This window comes from Gavialis gangeticus, unplaced genomic scaffold (assembly GCF_001723915.1).
Source record: "Gavialis gangeticus isolate Ggan-Ray unplaced genomic scaffold, GavGan_comp1, whole genome shotgun sequence".
Classification (NCBI taxonomy): Eukaryota; Metazoa; Chordata; order Crocodylia; family Gavialidae; genus Gavialis; species Gavialis gangeticus.
In genome coordinates this window covers 30,435,424-30,458,442 of record NW_017729024.1, presented here as the reverse complement: position 1 = coordinate 30,458,442, position 23,019 = coordinate 30,435,424, and the positions used below count along the sequence as shown (strand labels likewise).

Sequence of the window (23,019 nt, the reverse complement as noted above, 5' to 3'; positions counted from 1 at the left end):
AATCATTGCATATTTATTCTGAAACTTTGTGTCACTGTACCCCTCAGTAAACTATAACACTCTTGTACTTGGTATGTTTAGTTCTATACAATATGCTAAGTTTAAAACTTCTCTGTGAACTCTCATACATGCTTTATTTGACTTGTAAACCTTTCTCTGCATCTTATAAGTAGGTACTCTACTTATCCAGCTGTACGGATTAGTTTTTTACTGATTTGAATAATTATTAAGTTTTATTTTTGTTTGTTTAGTTGTTTTCATCTTTTAAATAAACATTTCCTACAAGCTCATTTTAATTTTGTCTGCATAATTTACCAATCTTCCTATAATTACGACAAAATGAATATCAAAACAAAGACCCACATCTGAGTTACTCAACTTCTAGCCATTCCTTTGGCCTAATTCTTCTCTTAATTAAAATGGTCAAAGGAACTGTGTAGATTCAATGCAAGAGCAAAGCAAAGTCCATTACCTTTGGTGTACAGAAAACAGGAACAAAATTACTGTGTAATTTCCTATGCTGCATTTGATGTTGAATGTGAAGTAACACTTTAACTTTAAAAAGGCAACAAAGCAGTTTGTTGATTATATGACTTTATTTTTTCTAAGTGATGTTAATATGACCATTTACTATTTAAAGAGAGCCTTAAAAACATTAAAGGATAGCCCTTGATCTTAAGATTGTGTTTTGTTCTTCCCAGTTCCTAGAATATTAAAAGCATTTAACTAACAATCTCAAGAACCACAGTCTAATTCTAAACTATGTCTTGACTATTTTGTGCACAGAGACCCTGGGCCTAGTTGAACTGACACCTCCCCCCAGGATTTTCCCGGCTGTTATACACAAAAGTGATAAGTACTATAGGAATAAAGACAAAGACTCTTCTGGGGTGCACTTTTTTGTATAGGGGGCAAAGTCCAAGTGTTTAGTTCTCTCTGCAGTGCATTGAATCCTGGCTAACATAATGGCCCCTACTATAACCTTCAGCAAGGAATCTGGCAGAAAGTAACCTTTTTCTGTGCCCATCTTAGACTGTAGCTGAAAATCTGGCATTATCTGTATCTAAAAAAAAAAGACAAGATTTACCTTTATCACAAACACTGATTTTCATACAGGCAAAAGTTAAGCCCTGCTTTAATGCAAAGCTCAACACAGTCTTACCTATGGAGTTTTTCACTGGGTGTGGGCATATGTCACAATTAAAATGTTTCAAAGGGCCAGCTGTACACAGAGGACATAGATAAACTTACATTTGCGGCTGTTTCAAAAGGAGAGAAAGCTGCTGATCCTGTTACGTTCTAACAGTTACATGTGGACAAGGTGGGAACAATATAAATGTGACAAAACAGCTCCAATTTTATCCCTAGATGAAGCAGCATTAACCTTGGAGCTGTTTTGCTTGATCTGTATAGGTAGTCCCAGCTAGTGCACACAACTGCTAGAACATAACATTGCATTCAGTACCCCAAACCAGGACCACACTGCAGTTCACAAGGGGAAAGCATTAACTTTCAACGTGTATAGCCTCAAAGCAGGAGTGGAGGGGCATTTCTGGACTGATGGTGAAAAGTTAGGAGTTTGCCCTTTCAAGGCTCTTCACTGGTAAGGGGGGCAGAAGGCAGTGGAAAGGCACCACCTAAGAAGCTGATGCACAGTTCAGTGAGGCTTTGATAATCCACAGGTTCCTACATCCTGGGGAGGGGAAGTTATAAATTGCGGTGCAACAATAGAGATTTTTTTGGCTGATACCCATGACCAATTTTTAATAAACCATATCAACCGATACCGATCCCATTCCCGATATGTAGCCCGGCAGCATGGAGAGCAGCATCCAGCTACTAAGTCTGTTGTGGGGGAAGGGATGAGAGGGGAGAGAAAAGGTGTGGGTGGGGGGCAGATCAAGGCCCCCGCCGCAAGGGAGGGAGAGGGACTGGGGCAGGTGCTGCACAGCCAGGGTGGGATGGGGCACAGGATGGAGCCACGGGAGGGGGTGTGGGGCAGGCAGCTCCTGCTGCTGCACGCACCCCAAGAGGGCATGGGAAGCCTGTGCCTCCTGGATCTGTGTGCAGGATGACGGCAGCCTGCCAGGCTCTTCCTGGTGGGGGGACTAGGCTGTGCTTGGGGCAGGTGGTGGCGGGGCTGGGAGGAGGCTATGGGAAGGGATATGGTGAATTTTGGGATGGCTGTAGCCCCACCATAACCCCGCCTCCTAGCACCACCACAGCCTGCACTGAGTGCAGCCCAGCCCAGCCCCCCTGCCAGGAAGAGCCCGGAGCCATCCCTGGCCTCAGTCCACCCTTGCCCTGCACACAGATTCAGGGGGCATGTGCCCCCCATGCCTTCCCAGGGTGCATGCAGTGGCAGGAACCACTTGCCCCCACACCCCCCAGATGAGCTGTGGTTCTGTCCCATGCCCCACCCCACCTGAGCAGCACCTACCCCAGTGCCTGGCCCACTCCCTCCCTCTCCACAGGGACCTCAGTCTGTCCCATTCCATGCCCCTTTCCCCACAACAGACTTACTAGCTGGACGCTGTTCTCCATGGTGGCAGGCTACACTCCTGGCCAGCAACGTGCTCCTCTGTAGCTGCGCTCATGCATGGAGCATCTATCAGTGACATTATCAGCCACATGTACTGGTGCCTCCTGAGTTGGGGATGGCACCTGCCCCCCAGCAGCTAGTCAGCAACTGGGTGGGGGGGGTCCACTGTGGCCAGTTGTGCTGACTGGGGGGGGAGCAGATGTGCCCCCATAGCTGATCACACCAACCCAGAAGTGCCAGTGGCATGCCCAGAAGTGTCAGCAGCACTTCTCCTGGCACCCCCACTCCCTGGCCAGTGCTCTCAGAGGATGCACCAGAGCTCCTGCCTGCCCCCCCACACCTCTTTCCTAAGCAGGAACGCTGCTGTCAGAGGATGTACCAGCGCTCTCAGGGGGTGCACATGTATTCCACATCAGCCAAAAAAAGCCAATTGCTGATAATGTCAATTTTCCTTATATCAGTGTTGATACGATATGGGACCAATGTATCAGTGCACCTCTAGTTATAAACACTTTCCCTCCAGTCTGAGATTCAGCTCATGCCTAGATTACTAGTTCCACCCTTCCATTCTTGCAGTTAACACAGAACCCGGTATTTTGTCTGTTGTGGGAATTGTGCTTGTTGTCTTCTGGGAAGGTCTGGGTTAGGGCAGGGTTTTGCAGATCAGGAACCAAGAGGGATGAGTAGGGAGCTCAGATTCAAAATGCCCAAATTTAACAGGTTGCTAGTGTGTAGTGAAATGCTAATCCTATGAAGTATAAAAATAGACATCTTTGGTCTGGCTGTCCACTGCTTGCATCTGCATGAAAACATGCATTTACATATGCAGCAACATTTACAATCATTTACACAAGCAGCAGCCAGGATGGCAATTAACCCTAATTAGCCACAACTGTCCCAGTAAATGGTGTCATCTGGGAGACGTCACAGTTATTTACAGGGGGACAATGGGCTTGCATGGCTGCAGGATCCCTGGATAAAAGGCTTTGTCTTGGGAGTCTGCTTTTAGTTTAGGGTATCCAGGTCTCTGATAAACGTGAACTGAAACAGATTTATGGAAGACCTCCTCAAAAGGTGGAGAATGGGTCTTAGTATCTGGTACATCTAGGTGACAACTCCCTTATCCCAACCCTTTATTGTACGAGTAAGGGACTGTGGCATTCCAGCCATTGGCTGGTGTTCAGGTTGCCTGCAGTTGTTGAGGGCTAAGAGCAGCCCTTCTTCAGGTAGACATCATGAAGGAAAAAGAATCATGACCTACATTGTTACTGCTGGTAGTTCCCAGCTGAGCTTAATTAATACTTTTCTTTCTTACAACACGCCCATAACCATTCAGGTTCCATACTCACCAATGGTGGTTTGGGTTCAACGTATTTAGCTCCTATGTATTCAAAATAAGATGCAAATCCTTCATTAAGCCATAGATCATTCCACCAACTCATGGTGACCAGATTTCCAAACCACTTAAATAAAAAAAGAAACATGTCTTAGACTGCATTTCTCTGAACTTCAGTCTTCCATGTTTTACGTTAAACCACTATGTATGACCAAGAGAAGACTTTGACTTTTTTATGTGTCTATGTTAGCACAATAAAATGCTACACTTTTTTTGAGTTGGTGGAAATTTAACAGTACAACTTGAAAAAAGCTATACAGGTACAAGTTAGTTATTGTACATTTTTAAATTCCTGTCTGAAGCTAGAAAGCATTAGCACATCCAGTCAGGTCTCTACTCTATTTAATTTAAAGAAGTTACTAATAAATTTGAAAATCTAGCAGAAAAAAAAGTTGTGACTCGAAAATATTTCAGTTTCTCAGATTATGGACAAAAATATTTTTCTCACAGCTGATTGTAAATAACCATTTGTTTTTCTTTGTTTTTAACAAAAGGAAAGTGTCAAGCAGATAATAAACAGGACTGGGGAAACAGCTAAGTCCCAAGACCAGCAAATGACATTTTTGGTAAGCCATAAAAGTTCCATAACAGCTATTACATACTAAGATTTGGCCGTTTATATTTTTTTAACAAATAGATATATCATTTGGTGATCTGCAATTTCATTACACTATATTTGTTACTCCTTAACATCTTGAACTATTACTTTCTTTTTAAACAATGTTTACTTAAGTACTGACATTTATTTTATTGGCCCACAATAAAAAGCACTAACTTTTCAGACCTTCAAATGAGAGATGAAGTTAGCAAAGTACTAGTACATGAAGTATAGTGGAACAAGAAATGAAATTGTGCATTATCATTTTAAACCAAACAATTAACTTTCTGACAATATCTAAGAACATTGGATTAATATCTAGCTACGAGTGAAAATGTATTTACTGTGCATTTGCTCTACAGTCACAAATGTCTATTCACAATTGGCTTTCTTCAATACTTACATGTATTCCCAGTAAGAATTAACTTTCCTTACAGAGTCTATTCTCTTATCAGTGTATTGTAGTATCATTACACTATCTGCATATGCTTTACCACATTCATCCCTATGACATATTCCAGTAAGGTATCAAAGTATCTTATAAGAAAATAAAGTGCAGTTTGTTAAGAGGAGTTAGGTGCATGAACCCTTGGAGTGAATAGACTTTTTGAAGAATGGTTATGCCACCTTCAGTACTATACAATTTGAGACAAATACGGTTGGGGTTCTCCTATCATGCTACAATTTGCTTTTCATTTTGATCTGCCAAGCTGGTGTATAACCAAACTGTTTTTCCAACAAACTGGTATTATATAACAATGGATTTGTTTATTGCTATGAAACTTCCTTATCATTAGCTGTTTCATAGTTTCATAGTTTCTAGGGTCAGAAGGGACCTGAGTAGATCATCTACTCCGACCCCCTGCCATGGCAGGAAAGAGTACTGGGGTCAAACGACCCCAGCAAGGTGTTCATCTAACCTCCTCTTAAAAACCCCCAGGGTAGGAGCCTGCACCACCTCTCTTGGAAGTTGGTTCCAGACCCTAGCCGCCCTGACCGTGAAATAGCGCCTCCTGATGTCTAACCTAAACCTACCCTCTGCCAGCTTGTGACCGTTATTCCTGGTCACTCCTGGCAGTGCTCGGGGGAACAGTGACTCCACCAATGCCTGCTGATCCCCCCTGACTAGTTTATAACAGGCCACAAGATCCCCCCTCAGCCTTCTCTTGTGGAGGCTGAACAGGTTCAGGTCCCATAGTCTCTCCTCGTACGGCCTGCCCTGTTGTCCCCTGATCATGCGAGTGACCCTCCTCTGGACCCTCTCGATGCTGTCCACATCCCTCTTGAAGTGCGGCGCCCAGAACTGGACACAGTACTCCAACTGTTGCACTACAGAAACTAGAAAAAGAGCAACTTCATAGAAAAACATATGTATAGAATGTTTTACCACGTGCCTGGTGTCCTATTTCATGTGAAACAATTAAGGAAACAAAAGCCTTTCTGTTTATTAAATTTTCCGCTGGGCAGTAGATCAGTGATGATTCTTGGAAAGTCATTAGCCCCCAGTTTTCCATAGCACCTGCTCCAATATCAGGAAGTGCAACCAGATCTAAGTTGAGTCATACAGAAAAAAAAAATTTCAAAATTAAATGACTACATGAAATATATAATATGGTTACCCAATTTTACCAAGCTGTTATATTGGTTATATATACAAGGTGCTATAGTGGTTCCAAGGTGAGCTGCTGCAATAACCTAGAACAAGCCTGTTCAACTTGTAAGTGGCCAGAGGCCACATGCTACATAGACACTCGCTGTTGTACCATGTGTTGTGTGGGTATCCCATTCCCCTTCATACCTCCCAACTCCCCGGCTAGGCTCCCTCACTGCACTGTGTTGTGCAGGCACCTGGGCCACAGGCTCTCCCAGTCCCAAGGTCTGTGCTGTGCAGCCCCCACCCTGGAGTGAGGGCAAGAAGCGGAAGCCAGAGGAGGGAGGAAGAGCCTGAAGACACCAGCTGCTGCCACAGCCAAAGTAACAGGGGCAGAGGCAGCCACGTGGGAACTGAGGGGCCACAGATTAATCCTCTGTGGGCTGAATAAAGTCCACAGGCTGCAAGTTGGACATCTCTGAAAATGCTCTTGGAATAAATTTCCTTCTGTATCTTTTAACGGCATGCCTCTTTAAAATTGCCAGTCTTTCCGTCAGCAAAAAAGTCAAGTAAGACCAACCCTCATCCATCTGTAGTATCATGTACTGAAGTACTTTGTGAATAAAAATCCCTCTTTGAAGGCTTTTTAAGTTCTATCAGTTACTGGGAAAGTTTGTATTCAGCCCAGAAAAGGGCCTAATACCCAACACCCCCTGCCCTCTAGGGGCAGACTCCCTGTCCAATCATGACATAAAGGCATAGAAGGCAAAACAGTAAGGTGGGATCCTGAAAGGTCATAGGGGCAGGTAAGCTGTCATCCAGGTAGCTGCCAGGGGGTGATTTTGCTGCCCCAAGGCTGAATGCACTACAAGGGGAGATAAAAAAAACGAAAGGAAAACAACACCTGCTTCCTCCTTTCTCTTGGCTCCTCAAAGAAAAAGCTCTTTCCCTCAAAAGTGTATATGAATGGATTAAATATCCCTAGAAACACCTGTCTTTCTACACATAAAAGGTCTCAGAGTAAGTCTGTTTTCTCAGTAATCCTTCTTGTGCTTGATTAGCAGGAAGCACTTCTATGACTCAGATCTGGATGTTGGAGAACATAGAAAAAGGCTTTGGATGAATACCATGTATAAAACAATATTTTCCATTTTAAATTATAAATTCCACCATCCACTAAAAAGCTATTATGGGGGGGGAGTTATTTATGGAGAAGGGGTTATTTTTTTAAATCAAAATGCAAAACAAAAATGTGGCGGTGGTGGTGAAAGATGGTAGTTTCTTCAGCTCATACATTAGGAAAAGCTAAATGTTTTAACTGAATTGCATGTATTGTTATCGTTCTACTTTTGAGCTCAAATTTGTCCATGAATCATCACCATGGGTCAAATCAGGCCACTGATTTTTAGTCAAGTTTTCAGATGAATTCAGTGAGAAATCAACAGCACTACAAAGGCCTGTGAAACTAAAATTTTACACATCAGGAGGCCCTGTAGTCTAGTGTTGAACCAGCATATAGACATTGGTCTACCAGAGTAAAGCTATGGTAATCAAGACCCATAATGATGTCAAGGGGTTGGGGTTTGTTTGTACCTATCAGCTAGGATAATGAAGCCTAAAAAGCACCTACATTACATTTCTCACCAAAAGTTTAGTATTTTTGCGTGTGGATCCTAAACACATCATTAGAAGTCAAGTGTCAAAATAAGATCATGGTTTTTCAGATCATACATCCATTCTGAATTTAATGAAGTACAATTTAATGAAGTATGTTGCACAGAAAGAAGAAAGGAGAGCAATGAGTTAAGACTTAGGACTAGCATTCCATGTACCTTGCATGGATTCAAATAACTTTGGCAAAAGAGGATTCAGTATTGCCATGGGCATGTTATATGATCATCAGCTATTTGTGCCTAAAAAAGAAAAGGAGTGACCTCACCTGTTTTTGGAAGAGGGTAGCTGATATTAAATAAATCTTCCAGAAATGAAAAGATTGGTCCTGTGATATTTAAAGCATAGTCAACACACCCCTTTTCAACTGCTTCTTTCCGAGCCCAAATACGTATCTATAAAAAAGCAAGGAAACATTATTTTAGACAACTGTTGCATTTTTCAATTTCCTTGCTTCTCTTTGGTGAAGGAAATATTTTTAAGCAGCTACATTGAAGGTGTTGCCTACCACATCTGATCATGCAATTACATTTTTATGCAAGAAAAAGAAGAAATGTACCACTAGATTTAGAGCTCAATCCCATTACAATCAAGGATAGCTTTGTGCTTTTGGGTCCAAGATTTGAGTCTAAATATATATACATGGAGCAGACTAATTACTAGTTACTTTTATACTACGTGCCACCTCAGACCACGGTGACATTTAAGAGCTTTCCTTCTTTCCATTCCCATCCTTCAGTACAGCTACAACAATGTTTTCATTCTCCATACATGGCTAAGTTTTTTGTCATGAATCCCTAGCTTGTCATGACTCCCTACATCTTTGGTCATGGCTCCCTACAGCATCTGGAATTTAAAGGTGGTTTCCCACTGAAGGATTAGACAGGTCAAGGACTGCTTAGTCTCCAAAATCAGACAACAATCAGGTGTATTTGATCTGGTATAGCTTTCCACAGTAAAAAACTGCTTTTTTTAAAATGTTGCTTTACCTTGTACCAGCAAATAATATGTGCACATACCAGAATTCATACTGTGCACAACAAGGTAAGTCCAACTGCTGTAAACATCACATGCTGAATAAAAAAATAGTTTAAATGCACACAATATTAGCTTCTAGAAGTTAAAAATGGTGCCCAGCATTAAAAAAAAACCCCCTAACAATATCAGTTACAAGTCCACACAGAGGCATAGTGCTGCTCTTATTCAAGATATTAGGGTTGGGAGTTTTAAAAGGGTCTGAAAGAGTTAGGCCCCCTTGTCCCTGAACTCATATGAGCAGAATGGGGTTGTTTTATAAATGAACAGGGTTAAGAAGATCTTGAAATATAAGATGCACTTTCTGTGGAATGACTTCTCAAAGCATATCAGATATTAATTTAAAACAGATCAGAAGCACATGTATGAAACTATTCATACAGAATGAATGCACCCCAGTGTTTCTGAAGAAAAGTTTTCTGCACATGTGTTTTTCAAGGGAAAATGTTATCACTTCTGCCACTTAAATACTTTCAGAATTGGGAAATAAGAAGATACCTCAGAAAACACAGCACACTGGAACTAGTTTATGCTTAGATGCTCTTGTTGAATTCTGCAGTAGATCATTTACCTCTTTGCCCCTCTCTGTTACCGTCATATGATCAAAGTCGCAAACTACAAAAGCAGTTATGTAAGTTGACATTTTTGGGGTAGTATCAAATGTAGTGACAGTCCATATGCTTCCATTCTCATCTTTCATTTCAGATACACCTAAAACAAAAATAATTATGGTAGAAAATATTCAAATTATTACATAACAAAACAAGAGCTTTTGTTTTTTTAGCACCTTTTTTATACATATCTTTTTTTTTCTGATACTGTACAGGACTGCACTGACTAAATATGTTTCTGCTAACAGATGTTATGACAACTCAGCTCTTTCCATGTACCTGAATGACAACCTCATATGCAAACACACTAATAATCCACTCCTGAGCTTCTTAACCAAGGTCTATGGAGCATATACATTTTGAGTCCTCTTCATGGGGTTTTTGAGGTTTTATTTCTCTGTGTTACTAAGGTAGAATATACCAACTGAGTAGAATTTAGAAATATATCTAGCAGTCATAGCCCGTGGATAACAGAACACTATCATATACAATGACATATTAATGTGCTACCCTTATATGCTGTTCAGGTAATTCAACCCATCATTAAGGTAATTTGGGAAAATACAGAAGGCTGTTTTTAACTTACCTATAGCAGGCATGTTGGAAAGAGCTACATAGCTGGGATCATGGACAATTCTAATGTTAAATGTTGCCTTCATGTCAGGCTCATCAAAGCATGGAAACACAGTCCTTGCATATGTTGGTTCCAACTGTGATGCAATCAGCATACTAAATTGAAAATATGAAAATGGTTAACCCAATATGTTGCAGTTAATCAAAATCAATATGCGATGCACAAAACCTGCCAAGTTAGAAATAGAGATGGTTAATCATATACAGATGTGGACATAGAAAAGGCTTAGTCAGCACTTGAAGACAAGACCAAACCGACCCCTTCAGAGCTGCACATGCAGACTTATCAAGACCAACTGGATAAGCAGGCTCTGTGCCTGCTTTTTATTCATCTGTAGAGATCACAGTGTTATATCTTTGAGTTTTGGCTTCACGTAAGAATCTCATGCACAGATAATACTGTCCACAGCAGGCAATTGCTTAAAATTTATCTAATTGCCCAAATTTTCATCTCAGAAATGAATACTGTCTGGATGCCTGCCTGCTTCTCACTCTAAATACACCTTAATACATTATGCTCTTTAATAGTAGTGATACATTTTACTAAAGGATTTTAAGAACTGGTGTTGCAGATAGTGTCCCTCTACACCAAGCACCAGAGCAAGCCCCAAGGAGACTGCTGAGGAGAACCCAGCCCCCTACCACCTGCGTGCCAGCGAGTTCTGCCTGCCACTCGTGATAATTCTGAACAGGGCTTTGGGGGCAGATTTTGGACTGGTTTGGGGTGCCCAACTTAAAACATCCTTACTGAAAAAAAGACAAAATGACTTCCCTGTGCTCAGTATTCCTTACAGTTCCACTAAGGAAAGACAGTGCAGCAGAAACCTTTAAAACATATTGACCGTTCTGTGGTAGGATCAAATTGCCACCATAAAAACCTCTTATACATCTTAGTATGAGGTGAGTGAAGCTGGGTAGGTCAAAAATAGGCAAATGCCACCCAAGCAAGTAATTTACAAATGTTTAGCTTTCTACAGTACTTATAAACCTTTGAAAACTGAGCTATGAGTTAATGCAGTCATGAGGAAGCTGTAACTTCTGTTAATTCAAGAGTTCACTGTTAGCCTTATTTGTCTTGACACTACTACAAGGCTCATATCTTTCACATGGTTGAGATGTTCTTAAACAATAATCTAATATATTAGCTACAAACAGGCTTACCTTCAACATCACACGAGTGGTTTTTCTTTCCACTTAACTAGTTTGCTTGTATAAACCTAATTAGAAAGAAACTGCAGTTTGGATACTTTAGCAGTTTTTATAAAGGCTGCATCTACACGGCGCTGTGCTTTAGTACTTCCTTTAGTACTAAAGCATGGTACAATAACTGCCCGATCCACATGATCGCTGTATTGGCACAGTGTGCCATATGGTGACATAATGTGTAGCTATGTTGCCGTAGGGCAACATGTAGTTGTGCCCAAGGTATCCCAGATGAAGCTTAAATGAATATTTTTGTTTTTAACCTGCAATACAAAACACTTGCATTGTGATATAATGATGTTGCATTTTATATCTCCCCTGATCCAGCAAGGTGCCAAGAACTTTTTGTAAGGTACCAAGCATTCCTGTTTTCAACTACTTCATTTCACCGAGTACTTTCACACAGCACAGGAAATGTTCAGCATCTCACAGAATTAGACCCACTATGAGGAAGTAGCAATTTACTTGTCTACAGGAGAGAAATTCAAAATTTTCATATCATTGCTACCACCAGCTCAGCCCCCTGCTGTTAGGGCCTTCAGAGTTCTTGTGCGGATGGATCTTTTGCTATCACCATTTAATCACTGTGGGTGTGTCTACATGTTTATTAATACATTGTAGTTACTGCACATTAAGTTGGTACTTGTACAGGCAGTCCTCAACTTACAACGTTTTGAGTTATAACATTTCACACTTACAACGTTTATAAATTGACACCCTGTTGCAACTTTATGACGTCAGTTTCGACTTTACAACGCTTGATGCGATGCAACACCACGCCAGCGAACAAGTTCGCTGCGTTGCTCAGCTCCCTGGAGAACATCTTTCCAAACTTCCTTGAACACTTCCTCAAAGAAAGCAGACAATACTCCAGAAAAACCTGCAGCCAAGACTCCTGAGAAGCCAAGAGCCCTTCAAACAGTCCAGCCAAGAGCCTTTCAAAAAGTCCAGCAAAGTCACCTCAAAAAAGTCCTTCCAAATCAATTTGATTGCTATTTACAATATAAATACATTAATGTAGCTATATTATTCATTTATAATTGATTGAGTACAAAATACTGGGGTATTTTTAGTGAAAACAGGGTATTGGGCCTTGGTTCAGGAACCAATCCCGCATTTATAACCTTGTTTCTTATGAGAAAATTGGTTCCAAGTTACAAAGTTTCGACTTAAGACGTGGTTTTCAGGAACCAATTGTGTCGTAAATCCGAGGCCTGTATAACCAAATACTAAATCAATGCACAGTAACTGGTGCTACTGAGCAGTACTGCTGGGTCACAGCTTTTTACTGACGTTAACTGAGCAGAAGCCTAATACTACTGCACATTAGTGTATTAGCATGGATTTTGCCCTGCACACTACTGTGCAGTAGAATTAGGCTACTGCACAGTTAGGTGTCTCGTGTAGATGCACCCCATATCATCTAATCCTGCTCAGAGCAAGTCTAAATCAACAGTGGTATGGAAAACACCTACCAGTCCACCTATGCAATGCTCTCAACATTGTTAACATTAATGGAGTGGAACTAACGTAAATGGGGCTAATGTGCAATGATGATAGGATGTACCATGTTGGTATGTTATATCACAAAACCTTCCGTGGCATTGGAAGCCCTCAAATACCTGCCCACCCTGCATATCTTGGGAGAATTCACTGGAGGCATAAACATTTTCCCTCACTACTGGGAGTTGTGCCCACATCTGAGGTAGTGCCTGCCATCTGGTCACTCGGTGCTAGTCCTAGGAGATACTGTGGGTATCTTTCACTATTGCCAACTCCCCAACCCAATGGAATTCCTGTCTCAGGGAAGCCTTGTACCAAGGTCTGTGCCAGGAGAACTAACACAGACCCTAAGCAAGATTGGCCTGATGCCTGCAAAAACTCTTGCTCAAAAGCACAAAACAATATATTCTGGGCCAAGAAATAAGAAAAATGATTTTTTGTTATTTTTTCAGCAGGTTCCCAAGTAAAATGAAACAAACCAAAAATGCTTCATGTACACTATGTAAATAGTGGTTATTTTACACATGTTGATATCTGCCCAGGGGCACTATAAGTCACAGTTTATTTTTTCTTGTTTTCTTTGTTAGCTGAATTGCTAGCAAACTTTACTCCATATTGCACATCTATGACCTGACACAAATTATCCAAATGGAATATTACTTCATAGAAACTTAGCAATGCATAAGCAGACTAATGAATTCCTTTCATAACTCCTGCTTTTTTGCGTATAGGTTTCTTTTCTTTGCATTCTTTTTGTAAGCTATGTTAACAAATTTTGGGTAACACTGCCTATGTTAGCCAAATACAATCAAAGCAGTATTCCAAGCAAGTCCCACCAGGCAGATAACAGAACTTTAAAAAATAAATCATGATAGTTTCAGCTATTCCAAACAGCATTACTTCACCTGGTAAGAAATGAGCTAACCCCCAAGTACTAGAACACTTTTTATTACATGCAAAATAATGCATGTAATATTTTCTGCAATAACTCCTCTTCCTAGCCTTCTTTATCAAACCACTATTTGTTCTGAGTTCTAGCCTTTCTTGGATTGCCAAGACTTATTACTTTCACAATCTGTAACTGAATCTTCAAGACACATATTGCATGCGGGAACGAAAACTCTGTTATAAAGTGGTACTAAGCAAAATATTATTGTTATCTGGAGGATTTTGAGTACTAAGACTTCCAGTAAAATACAGCAGGCACTTCAGTTCACATTCCAGGGGGCCTTATGCTACTTTTGATCTGAGTACATAACACACTATTTGGAGCAGTGAATATCCTTCCTGTAGACTAATGTAGGCAAAACATACTTCCCACCCTTACCTGACTTAATCCAACACAGCTGAAAGGCAAGATATGCAGAGGTACCTTTATGACACCTTTCTGCTTCCTGTTATTCTGGCACTGATTCTCCCAACTTTCCAAGTCAGTCATGGATTTTTCATCTGGTCCCCTTAAGGACAACTTCCAGCTGCTTTGTTCTGAGTAAATAATACAAAGCACTGAGAAGCAGGGCCAGCTCCACACTGGACTCCCTTTGGTGTTGTGGGTGCTGCAGAAACTTGTTGTGTGGTGTCAATAAGCTATGTTTTTGCAAACTTATGTTCTGTATCCCAAAGCTTGATTTAGTACATAACTAATATCCCTAGTAGTTTTAGACCACTTTCTATAAACAAACAGATCATGAATGGCTCCTGTGTGGTCATTTATATTCTCTCTCACTACAGAAGAGTTAAAGTACTGTACAGGCAGATGAGCTTCCCCACACCACCATGCTTCAGTTTTGATTGGAAGGGAGAAGAAGGTAAAAGTATAATTCACTTTCCGTGTCAATCAAACCTTTTGCCTGTCTGCTAAACTGCCAACAACAACATGGCTAGGATCTGGAACCAACTTCCAAGGGAAGTGCTGGTGGCTCCTACCTTGGGGGTCTTTAAGAGGAGGCTTGCTAATTACCTAGTTGGGGTCATATGAGCCCAGTATTCTCTCCTGCCCAGGGCAGGGGGTCGGACTTGATGATCTACTTAGGTCCCTTCCGACCCTACATCTATGAATCTGTGGACATTTGACCACTAAGGTCAACGTGGACATTTGACCACTAAAACTTTAACCACTTAAGTCAGTAAAGGCACTAAACAGGTTGTAGAAGAGAATGGCTTTACCACTACCAAACTAGCCTAGATTGGAGCTGATGACATAGTGCTAAAGGATGCTGCATCCTAATACATAGATAGCCCTGACCCACCTAATCCTCCTTTCAAGTTCATCATTGTCAACCATTAACATACCCTTGTTCACATTTACAAATGATGTCCCCCAAAACACATGTATCCTACAGAAAGAGAATGAAATTTTTACAGCCCAAACTGCAAGGGAAGCAGAGGCAGGAAACTGCTAAATGATTACCTCTTGCTGAATGAAGGGAAAACAACAAAGTACAGTTGCACTTGGTTGAAGAAATTTTAAAACAAAAACACCAAAACAAAACAAAACACACAAGCATAATCCATCAAAAACATCAAAAATGCACAAAAAAGTAGGTAAGCAAAGCATTCACTTAAATCTGCAACAAAGATTTCTTTTTACTCCATTCTCTGAACATTACTGAAGAATTTTTAAACAGATCACAGTTCTACATTCTGATAATACAACATGGTAAGGTAAGAATAAAATGGAATAGTTGAGTCCAGATCTTTTTGCTCCTTTAAATTTCACAAAATACACCATGTTAACACTTTTAAAAATGTCTGGTCTTCAGTTTTTTGGCTCAGTAGTTTTTTGTTGTCTTTGTTTGTTTTGTTTCTGGTTTTGTTCTGTGGTAGTAAAGTTGATAGTATACCACTGTCAGATTTCATAACACTGATCTGGTAAAATAACCACTTCTTTACTAGGATTTGTGGGGGGAGAGGTAGCAAGGGTCAGGGAACATTATAATCAGGGATCCTGGTTTTCCCCGATAAAACAACTGCAAATTCTCTGATAAACCCCCCCAAATCCAGGATTAAAATGAAAGGTCCCTCACTCTCTCTCACGCCCCACAGCCCCCTGCTCCACCCCACCCTGCCAGAGGGGGGCCCCCGGCTGCCAGGGCTACCGAGCCAGGGACCCCTACCCCCAGCTGGAGGCAGCAGATGTTGCAGTGGAACGGAGCCCAGCTGCAGACTTGGGCAGGGGGAGTGGGGAGACAGCTCTGCACACTCCCAGCCCTGTCCAACTCCCCTGCTCCCTCCCTATAGGGGCCTCAATTACCCCACCTCCCCACTTACCTACAGGAGCTGCTCCAGGTTGCCTGGCAACCATGTGCATATACGCATACACATGGCACCCCCTGCCTGACCACCCTCCTCCCACTTCCTCCCAGCCCCTTGCACACTAGAATTCTTCCAGACTGCAGAAAGGTCTTTGCAAAACTGCAAAAATCCACAGGTTTCTCTGTTAAAATGAGAAATCCATTATTTCCTCCGGTAAAGGGGGAAATCCATATTTTTCTCTGTTTTGCCATAGGAAACGGAAAACCCGGATCCCTGGTTATAATGAACAAAGAACAACAAAAAGAACAGAATGAATGAGTGTACTAAAAATACATCCATGTGGGGTTAATTGGAATAATTAGAGGTCTAAGTGGAGGTTTTGTGTAAATTAAGCAAAATACTGTTTTCCCTGGACTTAAAATTCAAAAGTTGGACAGGTATCATTCTATATACAGATGTCTGAAAGGAGGAAAAGAAGACAGAAAATCAGAAGAAATTTACAACAATAAATTATAACTGTTCTTTTCTCTCAGGCTGACTTACCTACTTTTTCTTATAAAAAATGTTGTCAGTATACGTTAATTTTTCCAGAATGGTATCAGTAAAGATTTACATAAGAGCTGGCTGCCAACAAACCTATGCACGATTATAATAAATCATGAGACCCTTTTCTGTTTCAAAGTCTAATTTTATCTCAAGGATTTTTTTTGTTTTATTCTTCCCGTTTGTGCGTATGCATGTCTGGATTTTTGAGATATCTGTAAAATCAGACTGCTGACTAATTTAGTGGGCTATTCAGTAGGTTGAAAGCCAAAAACCGGCTAATCCTAGTTCTGCTATGAATTATTGCATAATCTTCACCCATTCACTGCTCCTTAGTTGATTTTTTTTAATTAGTTTACTTGTTTTGATTTGCATTCCTTATTTATGTCAGGCAAGGTTCTTTGGGTAGATGTGGTATCTTTTATTAGACCAACTGAGTAGCTGGAAAAAAGTTCTTTGCAAGCTTTTGGGCACAATCACCCTTCTGCTAGCACAGGAAGTCTCTGCTGTTCATGTCATGTATTTATTTATGTGTGTATTTGTCATGTATATATTTCTATCAGGTATTTCTGATGGCTTGATGTTCAAAAATCAGCAAACGACACTTTACTTTTGTGAGCATTTCACTTCCAAATATTTTGGCAGAATTTTCCCCTACTATTATATTGTTATTATTGTTAATAGTACTGGTAATAACTAGGGGTGCACCAATAAAGATTTTTGGGGCCAATACCAATGGCCGATTATTAACTAATCATATCAGCCAATACCAATCTGATTGTCAATACACAACTTGGCAGCTTGGACAGCAGCATTCAGCTAGTAAGTCTGTTCAGGGGGAAGGGGCAAGGAGGGTAGAGAAGGGGTGTCGGGGGCCAGATCAAGGCTCCCATGGTGAGGGAGTTAGTGGGACTGGGGCTGGGGCAGGTGCTGCACAGCCAGGGGGGGCAGGACATGGGACAGAGCCATGCCTTGTCCAAGGGGTGCAGGGGGGGTTGCTCCTGCTACTGTGTGCAACCCTGGGGGAGGCATGGGGGGCATATGCCCCCCAGATATGTACATAGGGCGAGAGTGGGCCACCACTGCACGCTCGGGACCAGAGGTTCTTCCAGCCTCTTTCCAGCAGGGAGTTGGGATGAAGCCGGGCTGTGCTTGTGCCGGGTGGGGTGGGGCGGACGGTGGCACTGGGACTGGGGGATATGGGGTGGGTTATGGCTACCCTAAAATTCGCTATATCCCCCCCTTCCAGCACTGCCACCCACCTGGCCCCCTGCCCCTCCAAAAGACTGGTGCAGTCTCCAGCTCTGAGCCTGCAGCAGCAGCCGCCCACCCTCACCCCGTGCACAGAACTGGGGGGGCACATGCCCCCCATGCCTTTCCCAGGGTGTGTGGAGTGGCAGGAGCCACTCCCCCGCACCCCTGGACAAGCCACAGCTTCATCTCGCACCCCATCTCGGCTGTGCAGCACCTGCCACTGCTCTAGCCCCAGCCCCACTCCCTCCCTTACAGCGGGGGCCTCCATCTGCCCCCCCACATCCCTTCCCTCCCACAGACTTACCAGCTGGACACTGCTCTCCAAGCTGGTGGGCTGCACTCCTGGCTGAGTGCATACTGCAGCTGTACACATGCATGCAGTATTTATCAGTGACATTATCATCTACATCAACCAAAAAAAGCCAATTGCTGATAATGTGAATGTTCCTTTTATCAGTGCCTATACAATATGAACCAATGTATCGGTGCACCTCTAATAATAACACTTCTATGATATACTGCAGGTGAAAGTTTGTTTACAAAGGACTGTCTTCCCTAATATTTGGCCCAAAAAAAAATATTAGCTTAGCAATGTCTCTGTATTGCACAGGTTTTTTAGATGTAAAACACTGTCACTGCAGTCATAAAGTCAAGAAAGTTACTAGATATGCAAATGTAAACACTGAGTCCAAGTCTTAACATCTAGACAGCCCCATGCTCAGCAATACTCAGACTACTTCACTCTGCAACTAAAATCCTATTCCAATATACATGTAAATGCATGCATCCAATTCCTCAAAAATCACACTTAAACACACAGTCTAAACCCTGAACTCTTTAGTAAATTGCATTCCCTATGGACAGCCTCACAAGTAAAGTAAAATAGTGCCATTGTATATGAAAAGTTACAAGGCCAGAAACAAGGATTCAAAGCAGTAGTAGGATGTATTGGATGTATGTGTTGTCTTAGTGTCCCATATTAACATAAGGCATGAAGTGGGGACATTTAAGTTGTTAGAGCAACATAGCTTGCCCGTCTGAGGCAGGTGCTAGATCTGACATGCCTCTAGTGCAGTGATTCTCAAAGTTGTTAGACTTGGGGCACCCCTCAGAAACTTTCAGCTCTCAGTTTTCACTCATTTTTTTACTACAGAACAATAACAGAGTAATTCTTTTGCTGCAAAGAACTCAGAAAGACCACAACAGGTCAAAATGTTTTCCACATTATGGATTCTCATTTAAAATCTCTAGATTTAACTTGTGAATCAGGTTTGCACACCTAGCAGTGTTAACACTGCATGGCAGACTGTGACACCCTTGAATGGATCTCAAGGCATTCCAAGATGCCACAGCACCCTGGTAGAGAATCACTGTAGTAGTTTTGCAGGGGCCGCAAGCTAACAGACCTGAGGATTAGCAAAAGTGTTCACACTGGGAAAATGTGGCCTTGGAAGTTGGAAAGGGAGGTAGGAGGTACACCTGATAACAAATGACAATGTTTGTGCAATCTTTACCAGCAAGTCTCCCTTCTCTGTACCATCTCCATAACCTCTGTCAATAAACAGGACTTAAGCTAGGGTGCAAAGGGCAGCACAAGACATCAGAAATGCAGTCGGTTACCCTACTTCTGCCTCTGATGTGATTCCCAGTGATTCCCCAAAGCAGAGCCCTGCTGTGGCAAACTTGTGGAATTCCCTCTAACTGGGGATAATACTGACAAAGAAGTCTGCTGGAAGGGGCACAAATGACTAGAATCATGGATAGGTATCAAGGCACCTGGTGTACAGGATGTCACTGGGAACAAACAGGCTGCCACTTTAAAGAAGAAAATAGAACAAGGAGGCCATGTGGGAGAACAGAGTGGCCAGCATATCCTGCCTGGCACATACTTGGACTATAAGAAGACTTAGATGATATATCGTTAGTGTTTTGTGGCTTCAGCACAGCGGTTCTCAGCCTTTTTGACTCAAGGCACCCCTTCATTGATCTGAGACACCCCAGCTCTTAAGTTTTTTGACTACATAAAATAATATAGCAGTTTTTTTGTTGCAAAGAACTCAGAAAGACCACAACAGGTCAGAATGTTTTTGACACTATGGATTCCTACCTGCAGTCTATGGACATTTTTACATGTGCTCCAGGGGTGAGAGTACTTCAATCAGAGTGGCTCCGAGAGCTGCACTTATTAAAGCACCTGCAGTGTCTAATGTATTCAGCATCCCACACTTCAAAATGGTGGCAGGGGCACTTTACTGAAGGTCGTTCGATGAGCTTTAAAGTCCTTGCTTTGCCATTCTGAAATGCGGAGATGCTGAATACACGAGAGGCGGAGGCTCCTGGGCTGTGCTAATTAGCATGCTCCAGCAGACTCTGTCAATCTAATCTGCTCTGACGCACTGTAATTACAGTGCATCAGAGCAGACTCCTTCACATCTACAGGCATCCTGTGGGTTTATTTTGTGAATCACGTTTGCACACCTAACAGTGTGTGGCTGCCTGCAGCATACCTGAAAGGATATCAAGGCACCCTGGTTGAGAATCACTTCTCTAAGGAAAAAATTAGGTTAAGGGACAAAAGTCACGTCTTGTATTTTCCTTTACTGCTTCCTTCCTTATAAAATGGCAAACTCCTGATGCCAGGGTAATAAAAACCATCTGAGCTGTCTCCTGATTCTCCTTGTCATTTAATAAATCACTGAATAAAAAGGAGTAAAAGTGCAATGGTGTTAATTAGGTAACAGGCCAGTAATCAATAAAGCAGAAGCTCCCCTCATAAAGGAAAGGCCCCAACCATGTTTACAAAGGACCCCCGGAGCTGCTTTTACAACCAGAAGACAACTACTATTACTATATAACCATCTGTGTACAGTGCTGACCATCTAGTGCTCTTTTGAGAGAATACCAGTGCCAATAATCAAGCAACAGTCAACTTTAACATACATCCGCTTTTGCCATGCCTAAAGTTTTGTAAGTTAGAATGTAATTCGGGGGGAGAACAACACGGACATACTGCAATACAGGGCCTGATTCTGAACATAAGAACTGCCATTTTGCTGGGTCAGGCCACAGGTCCATCTCGCCTAGTCTCTGTGGAGATTTTCAATCCTTGCCTCTTCTTCAACCTATGTTCGGTCTTTGTACTGTGAAAAGAATGGCAGGCCTTGGTAAGCAGGGTGGGAAGAAGGCATGGGCCAGGGCCAGGGCCACGGCCAAGACCAAGTGGTGGTCGTTGGAGGCCAGGCGGCAGTTCCCTGTGGGCCTTCTGCGCAAGGGCAAGTACACACAGCAGGCCGAAGCCAGCACACCCATCTACCTGGCCACTATGCTGGTGTACCTGACAGTTGAGATTTTGGAACTGGCAGGCAACGCAGTGCGGGACAAGAAGATGCCACCTGCAGCTGGTCATCCTCAATGATGAGGAGCTCAACAAGCTGCTGGGCAAAGTGACGATTACACAGGGTGGCATCATGCCCAACGTCCAGGCCATGCTGCTGCCCAAGACAAGGTCAAAAGCAAATAAAACTTGGTAATAGAAAAGAACAACCCTGTGTCACACAGTGGCAGAGTGTGGATGGAGACAGACAGACAGACAGACAGACAACTGTGGATGACCAGAATTCTGAAACTTGTACCAGTGGCAAGTAGCACTTTCTCCCACTGAAGTCAGCCAACTACTTGCTCACGTAAGCATCACTTGCGCTGCATATACATCATTGCATTTGGCTAGTCCATACAATGCATCTCTTCCCTCCTTTCCACCTGGCTTCAGACTAACACATCTAAACTACCTCTGGCAAAGATTAAGGGCTGTCGAAACAGACCCCCCAGTCCCAAGCCAAGAGAAGGACTTTGAAAAGCTTTGTTTAGTGCCTCTAGGCCTTTACTCAGCGCAGGGAAAGAATGCAGGTTAGCGAGCAACTCTTTTTTAACGTGTGTTGGGCTGATGCTATTCCCTTCCTACAGCATATCCAATGCATTATCTCACAGCAGTGGTTTGCAACCTTTTTAGACTCGAGGCACTCCTCAGCAGACTTCAGGAGCCCTTCATTAGGCTCCAAGTACCCCTCATTAATGAGGGGTATCTTGAGCCTAAAGAGGAGTACTTGGAGCCTAATGAACAGCTTCTGGAGTATGAGAAGGGGTGCCTCAGTTTAATGAGGGGTATCTTAAGTCTAATAAAGGGGCCTTGAACCTAATGAAGGGTATCTGGCATCTGATGAGCAATGCCTCCAGTTTAATGAAGTGTATTTTGAGTCTGATGAGGGATGCCTCAAGTATAATGAAGGGTGTCTGGGGTCTGATGAGGGGTGCCTCTACTCTAATGAGGGGTATCTTGAGCCTAAAGTCCAGGCACCCCTCATCAGACTCCAGACACTCTGAAAAAAGGACCTGGGGGTTACAGTGGATAATAAGCTGAATATAAGCCAGCAGTGTGCCCTTGTTGCCAAGAAGGCTAATGGCATACTGGGCTGCATTGGTATGTATGTTGCCAGTTGGTCAAGGGAAATGATTATTCCCCTCTATTCAGCACCAGTGAGGCCACATCTGGAGTACTGTGTTCAGTTTTGGGCCCCCACTACAGAAAGGATGTGGACAAATTGGAGAGAGTCCAGAGGAGGGCAACAAAACTGGTGAGGGGACTGGGGGACGTGACTTATGTGGGAAGACTGAGGGAACTGGGCTTCTTTAGTCTAGAAGAGACAGAGGGGATTTAATAACAGCCTTCAGCTACCTGAAGGGGGAGATGGAGCTGGACTGTTCTCAGTGGTGGCAGGTGACAGAACAAGGAGCAACGGTCTCAAGTTGCAGCAAGGGAAGTTTAGGTTAGATATTAGGAAGATTTTTCTCACTAGGAGGGTAGTAAAGCACTGGAACAGGTTACCCAGAGAGGTAGTGCAATCTCCATCCTTCGAGGTTTCCAAGACCCAACTAGACAAAGCTTTGGCTGGGCTGACCTAGTCAGGGCTGGTCCTGCTTTGAGCCAGGGGTTGGACTAGATGACCTCCCGAAGTCCCTTCCAACGCTAACTTTCTGCGATTCTCTACCCCTCATTTAACCTGAGCCAGCCCTCCTCAGACACCAGGCACCCCTCATTAGGCTCCAATGCCCTTCATCAGACTCCAGGCTTGAGGTGCTGCATATTAGAGCCAAGATGCCCTGCCACTAGACTCAAAGCGCCCCTCC

At 42.7% G+C, this 23,019-nt stretch overlaps 1 protein-coding gene and 1 pseudogene across 3 annotated transcripts in view; one reads left to right on the top strand and one right to left on the bottom strand.

Moving 5' to 3' along the window:
• The window catches only part of LVRN (laeverin), a 67,851-nt gene extending 56,596 nt beyond the window's left edge, over nt 1-11,255 (bottom strand). For all 3 annotated transcript variants that reach the window (XM_019516991.1, XM_019516992.1, XM_019516993.1), the window contains exons 1-5: nt 10,031-11,255; nt 9,405-9,544; nt 8,067-8,193; nt 5,931-6,085; nt 3,892-4,005 (exon numbers count right to left, since the gene is read on the bottom strand). In XM_019516991.1, coding sequence (XP_019372536.1) covers nt 3,892-4,005; nt 5,931-6,085; nt 8,067-8,193; nt 9,405-9,544; nt 10,031-10,172 — 678 coding nt within the window. In that variant the 5' untranslated portion in view covers nt 10,173-11,255. The remainder of the gene's footprint in view (nt 1-3,891; nt 4,006-5,930; nt 6,086-8,066; nt 8,194-9,404; nt 9,545-10,030) is intronic.
• Nucleotides 11,256-20,353: 9,098 nt separating this feature from the next.
• LOC109298057 lies at nt 20,354-21,365 on the top strand (annotated as a pseudogene).
• The last annotated feature ends 1,654 nt before the right edge of the window (nt 21,366-23,019 follow it).